General features: G+C 42.7%; 2 protein-coding genes across 7 annotated transcripts in view; one reads left to right on the top strand and one right to left on the bottom strand.

Annotated features, from left to right (window-relative positions):
- Window positions 1-20,783, top strand: part of Ten-m (teneurin transmembrane protein Ten-m) — a 554,800-nt gene that overhangs the window by 172,031 nt on the left and 361,986 nt on the right. For all 5 annotated transcript variants that reach the window (XM_067359312.1, XM_067359311.1, XM_067359317.1 and 2 more), the window contains one exon: window positions 14,634-14,718. In XM_067359312.1, coding sequence (XP_067215413.1) covers window positions 14,703-14,718 — 16 coding nt within the window. In that variant the 5' untranslated portion in view covers window positions 14,634-14,702. The remainder of the gene's footprint in view (window positions 1-14,633; window positions 14,719-20,783) is intronic.
- Window positions 1-20,783, bottom strand: part of LOC105670001 (sialin) — a 195,127-nt gene that overhangs the window by 33,815 nt on the left and 140,529 nt on the right. The gene's annotated exons all lie outside the window — the stretch shown is intronic.

Consider the following 20,783-nt stretch of genomic DNA (forward strand, 5'->3'; position numbering starts at 1 on the left):
ACCGGCGGAGGCAACATCGGCAACAACAGCAGCGGCGACGGCGGCGGTAGCGGCAGCGCAACTCCACTCTTTCCGTCTCTCTTTCCACCCGGGTTTTCGCGGGCCACCTACACACCGTCACCCTCGGTCGCAGCGGTACACAACCGTCCTCGACACTCCATCTTCCGTCCGCTCCTTCTTTCACTTTCCACGGTTACGGCTTTCCACCGTCCCCTACACTCCTCCCTTCCTCTCACGCCCCTCTCCTCCCCCCTCCGCCGCCGCCTGCTCTTGTCTTCTCTTTCTTTCGTCGCCCATGACTCCAAGAATTTTACCGGCTCTCCCTCCCCCTTGGCGACCACCCTGCAGACTTCATTTCGCCTTATACCCTTCACCTACTCCTTATTCCTTTCCTACCGCGCGCTCGCCTCGCAGCTCTCCACCCTCTGTGTCCCCGCGACACGCCTTCCTCGGTATCTTCATTACGCAGCTTTGTCACTACTCAGCGAGCTCACTTAATTCGCATAATTCGCGCAATTTCTGTCTTTCCGACACGCCCCCCTCGTTTTTTCGTCGTCGCGCCTCCGCGCGCGAGGATCCTTTCGCAACAGCGGGGGAGAACCGTCTCTCTAAAATGAAACTTCGGGGGATAATATTTTTTTTTTTTAGGACGGTGAAAATCAGGAATTTCTTAACGACGTTCTTTGTGTTATCGGCGAACTAATATCGCGATATTACCAAGTGAACGAGAAGTCTCTCGAGTTTAAATCAAGTCTTTTGTGTGCGCGCGCGTTCTTATTTACAAATAACATCTTACGATTCCGTTAAATATAAAGCACGTAAACCGACATATAAAAGGATTGACTCGAATATATCTGTTGTTATACCGTGGATATTTCACGGCGCAGATCGAATGCATTTCTTTCTCAACCAAACGCAGACAAGAAAAACATTCTCTCTGAAAGACGCCAACGTCTTTAGCGTTCTGCCTGCTACGGTATTCTTAGTCATTAATGACGGGAGACGTGCATCTCGAGTACCAAGAGGATTTCTTCCCAGGAACGAGAGATTTTCCTGGTTTCTCTTCGTGCCCCACGCTCTCTCTCTCTTTTTCTCTCTCCCTCTCTTTCTGTCTTTCCGTCTTCCCCGCCAGCCTATTTGTCTAGTTCTCTCCTTCGTACCGAATCTCTTCTGCTTGCTCTCTTGGATGGAGACGTTGCGGTCGCTAAATGGATTCGTGCGCATTACCGCGTCAGTCTGAATGTGGCTCAATCCATGAAGCAGCATACCCTTTTTACCCTCCCATTAGACTTGCTGTGTCTTGGTCGATACACACGTGTGTGCGCGCCATACCACGCGGAGCAAGTTGCATTAACAAGTTGAATTTAACTATTAAATTCGCGCATACACACACACACACACACACATATATATATATATATATATAACACTCGAAAGTTTACAAAACGGCGAGCCGGTTCTACGTTATGCGGATTGTCCCAGTTTAATTCGCGCTTTCATTCTGTAATTCGTAATATTCACCAACTCATTAATGCTCTCGCGCGCGCGCACGTTTTTCCTCTGACGGTTCCACAAAATTACGGACAATTTTCAACAGCCGAACAGTCTCGACCACCTGTGCCGCAAAGTTTACGCGATCGCGTCACGACGGTGCAACTCTCGGCCATATTTATCGCGTCGAACGTTACTCGCTTTGTACGTCGACGAGTACAGCCAACGATACCGAAAATATCGTTGAGGATGCCAGCGGAGTGCATCACCATGATTGGTTCAATTCGCGATATTGCTCGTACATCGTCGCCATTTTATAAACTCGCTAGAAAGTAAATCGATAAACATGTAAATAATAAAACCTTTTTTTATAACCCATTGTTGTAGTTTGAAAATGACAAAATTGGTTTAAAAAATTTCGTTTTAGTTTCGCAGTTCAATTTTATACAAGTTTTACAGCCAACTATGTATATTATCCAAAAACGAAATATTAATGCCTAAATTGCAATACTCCATTGAATATTCCATTTACAGTTCAAACATAGGTTTCGTAAATCATTTGATTAACTCTCACATATAATCATATAAATATTTAAATATTTAAAAAGTTTTTTTTATTAAATAATTTGAATTTTAATAAAAGAAGTTAACTTCGTAGAAAAATTCTAAAAACTCCACACATTTCTATTCTAGCTTGTAAACATTTGTACAAGTTATACTTTGAATATCATTCATTATTAATTAAACCTTTTTTCTTAGTTACACAAAATTAAATTTGTACATTACGGTTATATGATGCATGTATTGGCATATAATCGAAATATCTATTTTATAGTTCTCAGTTTTCTTAAAGTATGTGAAGATAAAGTCGAGAGACGAGTTGAATCGATTTTAAATAGAACCGTTTGCAAGAATGGACGTTTCGACGAGTATTGCGTCTGGTATTTTCTGGATTTGCATAGGATCGGAGCCATAGCAGCTTCTCGAATACGTAGGTACATATATTTCTCTAGTTCGACCGATTTGTTATCCCGGGCCGAATACTCTTCGCGACCCGAACAAGATGCATTGACTGGACGTATCGAAAGGAATAGTCCACGTGGATTGTAAATTGTGCTGGAAAATATATTTTATTACTTTCAGTTTATCCATTATTATAATTTTTTACACGTTTATTGGACGTTTATCGTCTTTAAATTATTTTTATTTAATATATTTGCCATATAATATTATTTATATTCTACATATATAATTATAATATAATCATAATTTATTATTTATTTTATTCAGTTAAGTGATTTTTTTTGGTCACGTAATTAATCTATTTGAGTTTTATTCAAAATGAGATACTGTATAGAAAATCTCTTGGAATAAATCACTAGCGGACTCAAAGAAGAGCGCAATATCTTAGATGTCGATTCCTTTGCCGGTTGATTTTAGCTCTCTATCGACATTCTTGAAAAGTCAAATCCACATCGCGCAAAGACTTGCTAAAGGAACTTCACGGTGGAAACGGAAACAAAAGCGCAGGAACAAAGGAGAATAAATATTCAGAATATCCGCAAACAAGGAAGATTTACGATTTTATTTATAAAAATTGTAGAGTTACCTCGATCGCCATGTTACGAACGCTCTCACGTTTCTTTGCTGCAAAATGCCCCGAGGGATGGAGGCGCGGAAACGTGTTATAGAGCTCAAAGGAGAAGGACTGAGGAAAAATGTACAGACACGGTAGTGCAATCATTCGACAGATCTCAAAATATGAAAAGTGGACTGAAGTTTAGCGATATCGATAGTTGTAACCTCCTTTTTTTATTATCTCTACGTTAAAATACTATAATGCGTTTTTAAAAGATAAATAAGTTCGCTGTAATAAATTTCACCGCGCCGCGTATAAACTTTTGCTTCCGTTCTTTTTAATATTCCATAAACTGATTTATTGCTTCAAGTTCTTAATTTTCTTTGTTGTCGCGATGCATGTATACTTTCATATACAAAGTATGCGAAATATATGTACCTCGCCTTACTTTCCTTGCACTCGCTTTTCTCCTCTTTTATTTTCCGCACCGTTCTGTCGCCTCTTTCTCTTTTGTCCTGTCTATAGTGCTGCAAAAAGGGTCCCAGCGTCGCAACGTTAAAGTGCATTTCAACCTGAGAGGAACTTAACAGTAATGGCTTGCATCGTTTTGCCGATCGTCCGGCAAGTAGTTGCCAAAAACGTAGCATAAAATCCACAATTATCGAAGCAACTAATGCGAGCATAATAATGTTACAAATTGCGATGCGAGAAAACTATTTTCGAGAAAATATTTTATTTTCAGACTTAATATTTTTATTCAAGAAGCGTATAAAAACAATTACATATTGATCGATTATCGATTTATAAATTTATTTGCTCTTGAAATCGAAATCTCGGCGTACAATTATAGACTTTTCTTGTACTTGTCTTGATGCTCTCTTCGACGTCTCAGACAGCATCATTGTTGTGTGCGTAATTGCCGGTCGAGGTAGTTTCCTCGAAAATTTGCTCGGAAAGATACTTGATGCTTGCGTAATGACGTGGTCCGTGGAAGAGGATAGCCTTCGCGGGAGGCCTGTAGATCCCTGGTCGGGTTTGCTGGCGGTCAAACCGCAGTGTCGGATTACGGCACTCTTGTAGAGAAAGAGACGACGGCTTAAAGGGGAGAAAAGAGAGACAGAGAATAGTTGCGGAGTAACGAATACACTGTCTTCCCTTCGAACGATTGCTTCGCGTCGCTTTTGTCAATCAACGAATAAATACCGTCTGGTCTTTCTTTCGTTGTAGATCTTTGTGCCGATGAAGATGTTAAGTGCTTTCTACCATTCACTTATTACGATCGCGCAGCATGAATGGCTTCATTTTTTCGGTCGCCTCGGCTCGTAAAGCGTGAAACAGGTCGAACGAGCGTACACGATAATCGAGTCGGTTGTTCACACGGTTGCCTCATCGTTTAGGTGTGCTAATTGCACTCATTATCGCCGCTAGCGGAATACGGAAGAGTGCTTCTTTTCACAACGTTTACGAGTATTCTTTTTTTTACGGAGGTAAAGAATAGAATCACTTATAATTAGAATGACAAATAAGGGAAATATACATTGTACGTAAGTACAGCAGATTATACAAGTAGTTTATTTAATGATGATATCTGCTATAAACAGAAGATGTGTGTACAGCTTCGAGCCGTTAAATATTTTATATCGAAAGAAGCACAAGACTCTACTTAATTTTTAACATTCCTGAGTTTTGAATCTTTGATGAACAATTTCTCGTCGAAATTAACTTCGCGTATAAAAAATTTTCTCAATGTAGGACGCATCAATAATAATTATTATTAATACTAATATCGTCTTTTTGAAATATCGTTCTTAATACATATTGAATGATCGTTGCTCAGCAATTCCGGACTCAATCTAAACATAGTTTAGTCTGCGCTTTTCTTTTTTTGCTCTCAGGCTCTCACGATCTTATTTAGACGCAAATTCGGCGACTCTGCGTGTTCAGGAACGTTTCGTGCCTCGATCGAGGTGTTCACGAGTGTGGAAGGAAGCAAATACGAGAGGGGGACATTCTATCGACACAAAGAAAAGTATCTATTTACAAGTCGCGCGGTGGGCTCTGTTCATTTCGGTGTTGGCGTGATCAAGGAAACCAGAGTTTTAATTTTCCGCCTCAGCGGACTCGCTAGCTGGGGAATCAATGAGAATTAGAGAGTAGGGTAGCGCCCGGGCTTACCCTCGAAACAAAAAGGAATACTTTGTTAGGACGAATTGCGCACGGGAAGAGCGCGCCGCCTTTGCCGAATATCTGCTTATACAGAGAGCCATGCAAATACAAAAATACATTTATATCTCACAGACATTATGCTCCGGAATAAAGTAGATCGAGATAAAATAGGACAGTGGAACGTTCTCTTTGCGGATGAAATTTTCCTCATATTTCCTGCGGAAACGTTTAGTCCGCAACAGCTCTTCGCGCCAGGTGTCCCACTGATATTTTTAGCTTAATATCTCCGAAAGTCGTTCGTCAAAGTATACACTCGCGGCAATTTTCTTCGGAAAGGTCACCCCGCCACCTTGGGGCCAGTAACTTGGAAGATCTTCTCCAGCACGAGCGAGAAATTTAATCGCGACTCGTTCGTACGATTAAATGTCACCGGTGCCATACACGCGAGACCGGGACGCGGGAGACGGAGACAACGACGTCCCGAGAAATGAAAGGGAGCGACGAGTACGCGGGCGTGCAGGAGCGAGAGGGACGGGAGAAAGGGCAGACGAGGACGAAGGGTAGATCAGCGGGGCCCCAGATTTCCCCAGTGATTGTCTCGCAAAGTCTCGCGGAGTCTCGTCAGACCATTCATCGGCGACGTGCCGAGACTTCGAGTCTGGGAAGGTTGCACAAGTCCTCGGCTAAACCGTCGCTCATCCTTTTTCAACCGCCGCGAAAGAGAAGAGGCAGAGCGGATCGCTCGACGTCGGCCCGCGTGTGTTTTATCCCGCGCAACGCTGTGTCTCCTTCCCTACACGCTCGTCTCTCTCTCTCTCTCATTTTCTCTCTCCCTCGCGCTCATCCCCGCGCTCCCTCCCCGTCGTTCACCCTTTGATGATGGAATTGCCAACTGGCCGATAACACTGATTGAAAAAAAGGCTCCCACACAAAATCGAATTTCCAGCTACGAGCACCCCCGGTATAGCGGGGGACACCGCGATACCGATTGCTTTGATCGCCGCGCTATATATATATATATATACGACCCTCCCGTTTATGAAACCTCTCGCGACCGCCCGAAAACTTGCCAGAAATTAACGATCACCGAATAAATTTTATTCTGTGTAATTCTGACGTTTTAATTGCGTAATTACGATATGCTTTGCGTAATTATGATGTGCGTAATTGCGATACGCGTAATTGCGATACGCTTTGATCTCGATCGCAGAAAAATATCCCTCGCAATCGATTGACGGTCATAATGCGTTGCTGTGCGGCACTATTTCTAGCCGGCGCAAATTGCGATTCCCCAATTAAGCACCGTGGTATTTCTCCGCTGTTCTCCGGCTAATTGCCGTGACGTTTCAAAAACCGTTCGTCCCCGCCAGATCAAGCCAAACATTCCGCTTTTGATTAACGGTACGCCCTTGCCGGTCCAAAGAAACGATTTACATTTTGGGCGAAATTCGGCGAAACCTGGTCAGCGGCCGGCGTGGCCGAGCGCGTATTAATTAGAGACTCGCCCTTAAAGTACCCCGGGCTCGAGACACGGCCTTAAAGTACGGCAGTCTGGTGAATTCAGTGCTCGGATTTCACGTAGTCAGACGCGGGTTTAGTGCACCGTGGGGGTAATTATTCAAGCGGCATCCCTCGTGGCGAGAGAGTCACGCAAGGGTACGGCGTGGCGGCGGAGGGTGTGAGTGAACTGCCCTGAGAGGGCGCGAGACGGCGGCGGGAAGGTTTCTGAGCGCGTCATCCATCACTCCGTAACGTACGCATGTACCCGCGAGTGCCCTGAAATAATTGAGCGCGAGAGAGCGGGGCGGAATCGTTTCTTCCTCGGTAATGCTAGCGACTGAAATTTTCCTACTGCGCCGTGCGCCGGCAAACCGGACGAAGGGAAAAACCGAGGCTTTCATATCTCCATTTCGAAAATGTTAATGCATTTATTCGCTTCGACTGTTGCTGCATTTGAAGGCGCATAATTCACCGACGGTGATGTATGAATGTACTATTCTCCCGTATGAATTTATGTAACGTGAATGCGTGCGAGTGTAAGAGCGCGTTACACTCGTGCGAAAATTCATACGTAAAATAACGAATCGAGTTAGATAATAAATTTCACATGATATGTAAATTATTTTTCAATGGCCTTAATGTTTCTCGAACAGATCTCGGTCGCTACGGCGGGAATCGCAAATGCGAAATCGTAAATAAGGAAAGAGGTGTAACAGCCGTATAATACCGACGGTGAACGTTTCGGTCGCGCGTTCCTAGCGCAATTTTTATTATTCCGGAGCCGTGCGATTAGTATTCTGTAGAGGGGGGGGGGGGGGGGGAGAGAAAAAGGTACGAGAAAAAGAGGTGAGGAGGGAGAGAAGAAGGGATAAGAGGAGCGTAAGAGCGCGAGAGATTGAACGTAATAGCGCGGCGGAAGAAAGCGGGGAGCGAAAAAAAAAAGCGGACGGAGCGCCGATGCCGGTTACATTCCGGTTCGGCATGCCGGGGCCGCGCCGTGCGCACGGTCCGTTTTATAAAGCTACGAAATTAAGAATCTGTAAATTTGCGATCCCGAATTAGTATTCCGCCGGACGCCTCTTCGCGCCGTCTGGAAATCGCTGCGAAGTGAAAGGCGCCGTGCGAAACGGCATCGAGTCGGGGCGAATACAAAGGGAAAAGCATTTGTGTTCGGAAAAGCAAACGGAGAGGGTAGAGGAGTTACCTTACAGAGCGACCGAAATGGTGAGCGTAATCCTCTTTTTGGGCCCTTCCATTCCCGCCACCTTCTCTTTCCGCCTTCGTTTCTCTCTTACGTGTGATACGTGCTTATTTTCGGGTGGGGCGAGAGAGGAGGAGTAAGATCGACGAGTGCGAGGCGTAAAAAACGAGCCACCCCCGAGGGATAATCTCGACGAGAAAAATATCGGGCGGCGAGGAGAGGAGGCGATCATTCTCCGCAGCCCGGAGACACGACACTGTACTCGACCGTTGCAATATACTCGCCGCGATATGTTGGTGCTTATTTCGAGGGTCAAACCGGTAATGAGCGGAAATAACATTAATGGTGTCGAAAGCACGTAACATGAAATATCGCATACGGAAGCACATATGACAGGCTGATATTACGCTGCGTAAGACAAAAATAAATCAGTGCATTTGTGCTTGTTCAATACGAATTCCAGATACTTTTTTGAATTAATAATTATTTTTCCGTAAACGTTAAAAAATGGAACGTAGAGAGGTGTCTGAAACTTTTATTATTTTCGCTATTTCGAAAGCGCAATCTTCGACGTTAATGTATGAAGCATGTATATTTAATTTTATCAAGCTTGTTGCGAGGTATAGTTATATTGCGACGAATAAGTTCTCGCTCGCCGCTGTTCTGGTCGTGATAAAGCGAAAATTATAACAATAAAGACGTTATACCCGAAATTCCGCGTATCCCGAAATAATTGAATATGCGTTGGAGTGAATTAGCGGCGGCGTTGAATTAAATATAAGACGCGGGTAAGCCCCGGGGGTGGATCGTCGGCGGCGCTTGCTATTAATGTCACCAGCCCTAACCACGGGTCATGGACACCGTTAGAAGGGTGCATTCTTAATCAGGTATGCCTTTTGGTATGCCCGCGCGCGCGCCCCAAACCGAATGAGATAATAAAGCTGCATCCGCGGGAAACCCTAATAACTTTACGAAATCTGGATCAACCAGTTAACGCACATCTAATATTAATAATAAAAAAGCAATACGAATGCGTCCAATAAAACAGCGAAACACCAATCGAAATTCAATGGCACAATTCCACTCCGCAATGTAATTATTATGGAATATATAATATATAATTCTAGTTTGGGTATTCGTGCATAATTATTACATAATTGTTGATTAATTAGAATTATTTCAGCGCAATTATAATTCCTAAAATATTTTATTAATTAAATTTCAAATTACATTTCTGCTTAAGTAAAAAAAGTAAGATATTTTTATGTATTATCAGCAATTTTTTATTGCTTACAATTTGCAAATCCTTTTTCTTACTTAATAAGTATATTTTTTTATTCAAACGTTGTTCTTTGTGATTGCAAACGTACAATTTAAAGAGATTGAATTTTGAATACCGAGTATTTTGTCTTAAAAGTATATTTAACGATGCTCAATTGTTTAACTGAAAACATTGTTACTGCGAATAAAAAATTCGTATGATCGCTGACGAGATTCTTTAAGGAATCACTCGTTGTCGCGCGAATCGCGATCAACGCGTTACAAATCGTATATATACCGTGACAAATTTACTTTCTCCCATTCGCACAATCCGATGGGACAACCGCGTCGCCGGCGCGCGCGGCACAAAGGGTGAGCGATGATGAATTGGATGCAACTCGCATCCCCTTGGCGCTCCCCCGGAGGGGTTCGTGACGTGTCCGATGTACACGCCCGACCTCGATATACGTTACCTATACACACACACACATACGTGCATACGTGACATTTGCTCGTACGCGATTTCGTGGGTGCGCGGCTACTTAACGATTCGCTCGGTTTTTGCACCCGGCAGTGACTCACGTTCGCACATGTGCCGCGCAGCCACACGCTAACGGCCAAGTCGGTGGATTCTGAAATTAAATTACGAATTACGAGCACGACGGCGGCGGTGGCGGCGGCGGCGGCGGCGGCGGCGGCGGCGGCGGCGACTTCGAAAGGGCGGTTTGCAAGACTTTACGACTCGCAGTTACTTCTTCAGCGGCGAGCTCGCGGTTGCGCACGACGAGCAAGGAAGTGGAAAGAGGCTTCGAAATGACTTGCTTATGAGACGACCTTTCCACTCATCCTGGTTTTTTCATTTACGGAGGAGTCCGTATATCCAGTTCTTCCGCAGTAGCGTCACTATGTAATGCGTTTTTGCTAGTTTACGAGACAATTTATCGAAACTATGAGCTATTACTGTATCGTTTCTCGTTATAAATGATTATGACTGTAAAGAAACATATATATATGAATACTTGATGGTTTATTACCGTTTAATTTGCATTATTTCACATTTAAGATTCATGAAGCTTTTATCTCTTTTAAGGAGGATACAAGAGTTAAAATATGACAACTTCATTTAAGTTTAATTGCCTGAAAATGTCGTTACTTTGGTAACGTTGGTAAAGAAGGAAGAAGAGAATTTTGTTCATTCTGGAATATGAAGAGAAGCTATGATCGTTGACATAAAATTCGATTATAATGACATAAAATTCAATTAAAATATTAAAGAACGTATAACGCAGAGTTCAAAGTTGAGATTTAAAATAGTTAATTTGATTGATTAATATTAAAAAGATGGTCAATATAGGGTATGAAATAAAAATTAAGCATTAATATGAAAAGTAATATGTAAAAGATTAACGAATTTTGAACAAAAGTGATTTTAAAACTTATTTATACGAGTACCAATAAGCATTTCGTTTAATAATGTAAGTTAAATATTCAAAATATTTTCAAATTCGCGTATTTAACTTGCACGGTAGCTTTGCAAAGGCCGACAATGCGTTCGGCAATGCAGCCCTCGGTGGCGCCGAACTTTAATGTCCGCCACCGTCAGTCGTTAGATTGATGTAGCAGCATCAGTCGAGTATTAACCTGAAATGAGCGTATAATGGCGGTGTCGGGTATTTGATGCCTGTGCTCAGGACGCAACGTATGGCGTCCGCCTGTATGCAGGTTCTAGGATATTGGGCTTACATTATATACACCGTTCATGTGGTTAAAATTAAGCGATATATCGATATGCCGACGTATCTGAGCGTACACCATATGTGTTCACGAATATAACATAAAGATAATATCAGAATTTAATTTATACGAATTATATCTACGTCAATCACGTCGATTAAAGTAGAAATGCTTTTAGCTTCCATAAAACGAAAAATATTTAAACAATTATAAAATTTTTCCATGGATTTCTCTGACTTACTTTTAATGTATATATTTAATATATATATTTTTATAATACATAATATATGAATTGTTAATTTAAATTTAATAATCGTGCTGAGCTGAAATTATTTAAGAGTTTAATTAACTAAAATCGCCAGGCGTAAATCTGTTGACGCCAAATTTTCGAATTTCCAGTTTAATATGCGTGTAATCGAGGTGAAATCAAAGTAGAGTCATAATACGCACGATTAAATCGGCTGTATCTTTTCACTGCATTTTTTCAACTTGTACATTTTCGCGCCGAGCAACGGTGAAGCAACGGACAATTGACATTGTGATAAAGATTCGTAGTGCAAACTGATTTCTCTTCTTCACCTCCTCGAGAATTCTTCCATTGGTTTTCTACCGGAGTGTAAATACGTATAGGATTTCGAGCACGTGTTTGTACACGTTCGCGTACCAGGCCGAAGAAAAGTCTCGATCCTTAAAATTCCCGATGCAGGTTTCAAGCGTGGCTCGCGGTGATATTGGAAAAGCTATCGAGGCCTTCTCATCTACTCGCCGGCATTCAGCGGGAACTGAACGAAATATTCGGACGCAATTTCTTTATGATAATTCAATTTATCCTACGACCGCGCGTCAGCGGCCACGCGGAGTGCATCAGCTTTGTCGTAACGCGCGATACCGGATACATACCTGACGTACCGACGTCCTCAATGGCATTCCCGAACCTTTTATTCAGCAAATAGCTGGACCTTATTCGCACTTATTGCCAGGAATAGCCGGCCCGATAAAGAATCCCACCCCACCTTTCGTGAATTCATTTCGCGAGCACCGTCGTCTCTCAAAGATTCATGAAAATTGATCGATCTGCACTCTCGGCGAAATTTTGCGCACAAGGTATTCCCTTATCAGGCTTTGAAATGTTTATTCTCAAACACAGTGTATTCATGCGGTGGTAATGTCTTACTAATGTTCAGGTTAATATTTGAGCTGAAAATCCATTACTTTGTACTCTTTGTATTTTCGCTATGGCAAATAAATGAAGCTGTTGAAACTCTCGGTATTTCAGCTTATAATAGGATTTTTCAAATAGATTTATATTTGAATATTAATTTTATCATACTTCTTATTAGAGTTTTAATAAATTTAGTATTATTATTCTATAATATTTTTACATATATTCAAGAATTTTTTGTTTAACATACATTTTTACATGCCTGCACTTAAATATTGTTACGATAATGTTTTTCGAATAAATGACTTGAAAAAATCACTCTTTCGGTATTAAATCAACTATTATTCATACCGGATGGAACACATGGGTGAGTTGGAAGAACTTTTTGGGAGCTGCGAACACATATATTTTTCGACGAACCGAAAACAATCTCTTAACAGCAGTGCTTACTCCCATCATCGACTGTTACTTCCAAATGGTTGAGCCATTCGTCGAGCTTCAGTCGTATATATTTCGTTCATAATCCATCCCGTATCAATTTATCTTAAGCGTATCGAATCGTATCCGTGAGTGTCTTTCCCTTCTCTTATTTTCCCGTTTCCCCGGCTTTCCCCATCTCGTCCTAGCGCGAGCGACGTTATCCGATTATTTCCGACCGCCATTTTCCACGGCCCCACAATGCATCCTTCGATTGCGACGAGTCTCGATTGTATTTTCGTAAGTGATATTTGCTGAGAAAACTTTGGCCACTTCACTCTAATTGTTTCTCCCTCTGCAGCGCCGCGCGGAGAGCGAAATCCGTCACGGTGAATAAATATCTCCAAATAGAGGCTGGACAAATCTGTTCTATATTTTCGAAGAATCGCGATATTTTGTTCCGCGTTTGCGACATACATTTTTAAACTTTCATCTTGTATCGGAAAGACCGCAAGACCGCGAAAGAAATAATGGAACTCGAGAGCATCGTGCGCCCGCAAACTGCTCATAAAACTTTCGAAAATCCAGCGTCGAGTAAGTTGTCGCGAATTTTATTTTACATCTGTATGTCAATCCTGCAAATTTTCTCACATCTCGGCCCCGAAACTGAACTATCACTCGACAGCAACAAATATGATTTATTACCGTCTCTAAAGTTTGACGAGACGTCGTAATTAATTCTGCGATACTCAAGAGGTATTCCCGGCACTTCACTAGCGAACATTGCCAGGATGTTTGCTAATAGGATGCATTCGCTGTTCGATGCGCAATTATGGATAATTTGGAAAGCGCGGTCGTATCAATCGTGCGATCCACTTGCATATTTTCCAGCGTCGAGCGCCGTGCACGGTAAAGAGCAACATAAGAGGGTTATTATCGGTCGTATAAATCGGTAATGCAATTACGCCGGGTATTAGGAGCAGATTACCGCTTTGGCTTACATATACGTCGAATAAAACGCGGTGGCCGTTGGTAGCGTGCCGTTATTCGAGGGCCAGCACCACCGTTTTGTATCGCAAGTTGCTAATTAGTTCGCCAGATGGACAAACCGTTTGCGGTAATATTGGCTCAGTTTGGTAATAAGTCCTCGTATATTGCAGGCTACTAACGGACTTTAACGAGTATGGGTAACCACTTCCGTTTTGATTCTCGATCGAGCTTTACTTAATTGATTATTTAATTGATAATAGTGTAATTTGTACTTTTGTCGAGCTTATACATACATTATAGATGGCATTTTCGTGTTTTGACGATTTTATTTTAAAACTTTAAAAATACTACTGCAGCTTTGTCTTCCAAAATAATATTTGCCTTGGATTCGATTCTCTTCCAACACTTTAAAAAAGTATTACTATCACGTTCAATATTTTGTTTAAATTACGCAACGTTTCGTTCTCATCGTAAAAAAGGGCTCTCTTAGTTATACGTTTTTAGAATGTGCTGTTCGGTAGCACGATAGCGAAGAGAGTTTCCGAGCTTACGTACGAGGGATTGCTGGTTATACGTCGGACGTTAAACCGGCTTGGAAATAGTTTCCGGAACTAATTTACTCGCGGAGGTCAGCGTCGTCGTCGCCGCCGCCGCCGCCGCCGCCGCCGCCGCCGCCGAATATCCTCTTTATTTCACGTTCCGACTATCGTCCTCGAAATCGCTGCGGTCGCGAATAGCGAACTTCGAACACGGATGTAACACCCGATCCATCCTCCCTAACTGCGAGCCAATATTATCTTTGATCCGACGTCGTCAACCGTGGTAGCGCTTGAGTATAGTTCAAATACCGAGAATTCCTCCTTACTGCGCCGAAGCAGACATATGATTACTTGCAATTGAATCAATGTAGTGTTCTGCGTTTATCCTAATCGCTAACGAAATATTTACATTTATTCTTTTATAAAACTTATAAATTTTTTAAACTAAAAATCGGAATTTTTATAAATCTTTTTCTTTGAATAATTCTGCATTATATTTTATGTACTCGAAATAATCTCAGTCGTTAATTTTGACACGCTATTCTAATAAAAGCTCGCAGTTTTTTTCTAACATAGATTTATGATTCGTTCTAGGTGACGATTTATCCCTGTGCAACCGTGACTCCGACAAGGAGTGACTATCGAGGTACATGAAAGAAGGACATGAACTACTCGCAAGGTAAGGCAATTTTAAAATATTACGTTGTAAAATATAATATAGAAGCACCTGTACCTCCGGACTTGACAATTTTGCGAAGGAGAGAAAGATGGAAAGGAGAGGGAGAAGGGAGAGACGCGCGATATTTCCGTGTATCTATCGAATTCACCGAAGGTTTGTCCCCGTCCGATTTCCAGCCCAACCAAGTGAGCGGGAGGTGGTCTGAAACAGTTCGGAAATTCACTCAACTAATCAAATACCGCTAAAACCGCTAAACAAGTTAGGTTAGCAATCTACGTGCTCCGAATGGCAACTTCGAACTGCTGCGGCTACGAAGCGCGAAAACGCTCGCGACTGCTTCCGCAATCCGCACGCCATCTTCGCCCTCTCATCCACCTACATTCCTTAACGAGGGGAAACGACTCGATGCAGACGTGTACGGATCACCTAATCGACGGTCCAAATCTCGCGATTGCCGGTTTTGACTTTGTCCGTCGTGTCATTGTGCGGTCGATCAATACGCACGCGGCGTACTCTCTAATTTGGATGGAATCGAATCTCTTTAAAATCAGAAAATTACAATTGTAATGTTCTTAAAGACGCGAGAAGAATTTTTCAATATACTAATCGCACTTTACAATTTTGAATGTTGTGTTGCATCTTATATGATATTTGATTTTCAGAGTTAATAGAATCAATTATATGTAAAAGATACAAATAGTAAGTTGTTTGTCGAAATAAAAATTTTAAACACAAGACAGAGAATATAAATGTACACTATCTCAATTTTAAAAGTGTACGAAAATAATTTATTTAGTAGAACCGAAGTTAATTGCGCAATTTTTATTTCTCTTTGCAGTCGTTGTTCGCTTTCTACGCCGCGAGTCGAAACAATCGTAACTCCATGCGATCGTGCTTTTCGTAGTTACTCTTTTGTCGCGTAAGATCGCGCGATTATTATATCTTAATAATTATTGCGTGATTATATTTAATTATATTTTCGTGAGTGAGTGCCATAAGAAAGCAGTCAATGAACCATTAAAAAGAGAAGGAAACATCGGGCAACGGCGGAGTTACTTAAGATTAAAACTGATTTATTATTTATTTATTAATTTTTTTTTGCGCCCTTCTTTCGCGACCTTATTGTCCTCATATTAGACATCGGACGTTATCTCGTATACTTTGCCCAATGAAAAAGACACATGGGGGATATGCTCGTAATATCTAAGGAGCTTTCTCCGTCATTCACATGCAAATGTATGCCGAGACGGTCATTAGATTCTCCACGGATGAGCGGACCCGGGCTGCTGCATCCTTTGTCCTTGCGACGCCTTCACCAGCATTTTCGTCTCGTTTGCTATTTTACGGAGAGATACCTTTCCGAATGAAGAAGAGCGTACAAATTAGTCGGATCGTTAGTGAAATCCATATTAACGAGACACGCCGGTTCTCCCTCAGTGGAAAACGCACTCTGGATCCCATGTTAATTCCAATCCCTCCCCCGTTTTCAGCGACGCACAAAGAGGAGAGTCGCAGCAGCGACAGCGTCCTGTATTCTTTTGTTGCGGTAATACTCTCCGCCAAACAAGCCGTGAATATTTTAAACATATTTCACAGAACGCATAAATACTGTCCGAAAGAATATTTCTGTTTCGTCGCGCGTGAGGAGAGCGGTGTACGCGACTGTCGTGAATGAGAAATGAAGACGGACCATCTGCATGTTTAAACATCGCACGAATATTAGGCGCAAACAAAGAGACTGATTGGCTGGTCGTAATTGAAACGCGCAAAAGAATAATAAAATAAGGTAAAGAAATGCGAGACACGAGAAAAACAACGCATCACGACTTTACAATTTTTTCTCTCACGCGTCAAAAGATAGCACAATCGACGGTGAGCCTCGGATCGGTACGAGGTTTGCTACCCTCGTACAGGAATGGGGCGCCGCGATCGTAACTTCCTTTCGGGGGTTGAAAAGGAAATATAGGAAAGCGACACGCACGCAGTCGGCCGGCCGAAAATGCAGGGTAAATAATGAATTTAGCCCGTTTTAAAGAGGTTATTGACGGAATCCATTCCCAGTCGTAAACGCATGGCCGATCGAGCGAGAGAGGCGGGGATCGTTCGATCAATCCCGTTTCGCTCTCTCCTCACCCCCTTAACGTAATTACGAGTCTCGTTCTCCGTACGGTCAAAGAGGACTAAATATTTCCTCTCCGCAATACATCGCCTTTTCCTCGCTCGCGTCAAGCCGATATTTATTCAGGCGTTTGCCCGACGGCCGTTCATCGAACGAATATATCCGCCGTAAACCAACGTTAGTGTCAAGAGTTATCGCGTAACATCGGTCCCGCAACGAATAGCACGTTTCGCGCGGGCTACCATTTCATCCAATTTGCAGCGCGCAGAGTGCATTGAATGGGGCTGCCTGCGTCGTAACGCCGCGACGTTATCGATGTAAATTCGTGGAGGAATTGTTCCGCGCGGGCCAAAGCGAGATTACGCACTTGTTCCTTGCGATAAATGGCTGTGATAGAAACGATCCGCTCTGCGCAACGTAATCGGACGAAATAAACTTGAAGCGCGCTAGTCAAGTTTTAGGAGAAAAATTGCAAAAATTCTGTGCGACACAAAAACTGAAGTAATCAAAGATTACTGGGAATTTTCTCGTATATTTATTTCGCTTGTTAACCGGACAACAATTGGGACAGTTTTCAAGAATCGTGTACCAAAGTTTTTGAAATTTTAACGCGACTATGAATTACTTCTTTCCCGACTGTCTGAAATATTGAGGATAATCCATCTTCGTCTTACGAATTAATTCCTGATGCGGTGTCTCGGGGGAAGTGACGCGAGCCAGACGGCGAGAAAGAAATGCCGCCAGGAGTCCTCTTCATCCGCCAACCATCCGGCTTATATATTGTAAATACCACGTAATCTGATGACCTCTCCTGGCGACGGTCCCTTCATTACCGGCGCGGGTGCCATTGTTCCGTACGTATAATTGAATTCCCAAGGCAGCCGCTCTGCCGCCAGCTAACCCTCATCCTCTCGACATCAGCGATCCGAGAGAACCGCCGATTCCACGTTGGAACTCTACGAGACCCTGATTTACCCCATTCAGTCGGGAATAATGCGATATCTCGTCCCCCGAAAGCCACGTCGAACCTCAGTCGAGAGAGAGAGAGAGAGAGAGAGAGAGAGAGAGAGAGAGAGAGAGGAGGGAGAGGATGAGAGGAGGGGGTCATTTTGGCAGAAACGGGTTAGTCTAAGCTCGTACACGATTCCGAATGTCCATCCGTTCGCATCGCCAAAGTCTTCCGCTCGTCTCCGCGAACGCGAATGTCGCTTTCCACTTTGAGCGCGCGAGCCAACAATGGATTCTATCGATGCACTCGGGAATAGTCGATAATTCGAAACTGAACGCGGAGCTCTGCTACATTGTATTCCGCGTAATTTCGGCTTCGAACGTGGATTGTCAGAATTGCTCTCTGAACCATACAAATTTAATACGAACCCAGCTCGCAATGTACATAAGGTTCGCAATATGCTTGTATAGGTAGATCAATAAATAACGTAATTTTCGCAATGTGTACAAAACGTTTCAAATGTATCATATTTTCTTAACGCGTGATTTTTAACTAATTTACATTGCATTTCCGCTTAACATTTTATTCACAATAATTTTATTCATAAATCTCTTTATTCATAAAATACGATTGTATTCGCGTAATATCGTGTTATATGAGAAATTTCGCCGATGGCAGTTAATAATCGTTAAATTATTAAGTAGTCTTTTACATACCAGAACGATCGTGTCACTAGGGAATTATCCGATTTACTTATAGCACGCTAGAATATTTATATCCTCATTCGATTTCTAAGTGGCGACAATAAATTTGTCCGAATATCTCCCATGTTAGAATTCTCATCTATATATATATTCCAAATATGCATACATCGCAATATGCAATAAATATTTGACTTTGATATTAACATATTAAAATTATCATCCAGCTCGGAGCACAACTTTTTAATCCAGTATTACATATTCACAAATATATACATCTCACATGCATAAAAGTAATAAATTGGAAAAAGAGATATTTTCTTTAATACTTTATTTGCCAGAAAAATATTATTAAAAACTGAGAATTTTATTTTCCGTTTTATACCGATTGCATATGCGATTTTCAAATAGCTTGAATGATTAAAAAATAGAAGAAAAAAAAAACTCTACTTTATCCGGCGAAGATTGAAACGCCGTTCTTGTTACGAGAAATCCGTCATAATCAAGCCGCTGCTGCATTATAGTCGATCATATTCACAAATTAGACGATCGACCTTATCGTCATTTATCAGAGTGCGCCGACTGTCAGGCGGAGATGATAACAAAGCGTGTAACGTGTCTAACCGAAGCACGCCACGGACATTCACTAATCGTAAACGTCGGGAGGTCGTCGCGGCATTCAGAGACAGGATCACCTACGGCGTCCTGGCTGTTATGGTCTGTCGCGTCCATCCTTCCAGGACCCCGTTGGTGACCATGAATAACAATGTCGATAATGCGTTGACGCCGCCGTTGCGCGCTGCTGTCCGTAATTAACGCTCGCCAGACGCCCGGGGTGGAAACTCGCTTTTTCTCCACGATGCATCTCCGTGTTACGGTGTGATCTAGACGTCCAGGATGCCTTTACGCTCATTTTACGACACCGACGAGCCCTGCAGTGTCCCTCGTGTAAACGATTTCCTGCACGGCCGACTAACTTCGTGACGTATTCGTCCTGTTCTCTGCTTCGTTGTGGAAACACCACAGAAAATTTCGACTTAAATCAGGAGCTGTTATACGGCGCAAAGAGTAAAATAGCAAAATGACATCAAACGTATACGGAGCGCGCGCATTTAATTACCAGTTGTCGAAATTAAAATTGCATACGAAAATGTTTGTGAAAGTTTTGAATTCCTATTTTTATATTTCACGAGTCTATTTTAATATATTTTTCAACTCTCTCTCTCTCTCTCTCTTTTCCTCTTTATTTCTTTCCCTCTCGCAAAAAATATCTATTAAAGTTTACAACTAGGATAAATCATATTTCTCGCGTTTTTTATATTACCAACGATTTTGCGATGGAACGCGGGCTTCTGTCAATACTCGGCTCCTCCACCGAGCTTGCATAGACCGTCTTTGTGCCGAAGACATGCACGTACGCATAGACGTACCGTCCGCGACGGCGCTGGCGCTGCAGGTGCCCTGTCACGGTCATGATTGATGACCGACATTACGATTTGTCAATAACAATTGTCCCGGGCATAACCGGCCCGCGTAAACTGCAACTGATAGCTAACATCGATTGTCCACGTCGACGTAACTGTCCGCCACCCGGAGTGACCCATAACGCATCCGCACCAAAAATCTGCCGCGGACAGCCGGGCGCGAAAACGGATTCGTCCCGGCAACGTTGTCGCGGCTGGTACGCGACGTCCATGCGAACACACGCGGCCGATCATTTTGCAGCACTGCCAATTTTTGTGTATTTTTCCTCGTGTACTCTCGTTTTTTTTTTTCCTTTTTTTTTTATTTTTAACAATCGAGGGTCAATCCGCGCGTCAACTCGCCCGCCGTTCAACTACGGCGGAAACGAAAGCTATTGTTCCGTTGGGAAATAACGGGGCTTTTTGTTCATCGCGAAGTGTCTCCCCAATAGACTGACGTTTAACATACATAATTAAAAATTACTCCGGCGACACGTTATTTTGCCGTGGCCATTGTTGGCGCGATAGAATTTTGGCAAGACATTAATATTGTGTTTAATATTAGAATGTGGTGTGATCGAAGGCAAACGGTTTGCGCAGAAACGCATAATCGACAGCGTGAAAATTATAGGAACAGATGACTGATTCGTAATGTCGGTGTTACTCCGCGATCGCCCCTCGCACGCACCTCGAGCGCGGAAAATCCCGTGAGATTTTTTCCTCGGCCACTCGACCGCCCTCGCTCTCTCAACGAGTAGAAGGAAGTGGATGTAGGAAATTCAATTTGATCGCCGACACGATTTTCGATTGGCAGACAGCTCGAGAACACGTGT

This window comes from Linepithema humile, chromosome 7 (assembly GCF_040581485.1).
Source record: "Linepithema humile isolate Giens D197 chromosome 7, Lhum_UNIL_v1.0, whole genome shotgun sequence".
Classification (NCBI taxonomy): domain Eukaryota; kingdom Metazoa; phylum Arthropoda; class Insecta; order Hymenoptera; family Formicidae; genus Linepithema; species Linepithema humile.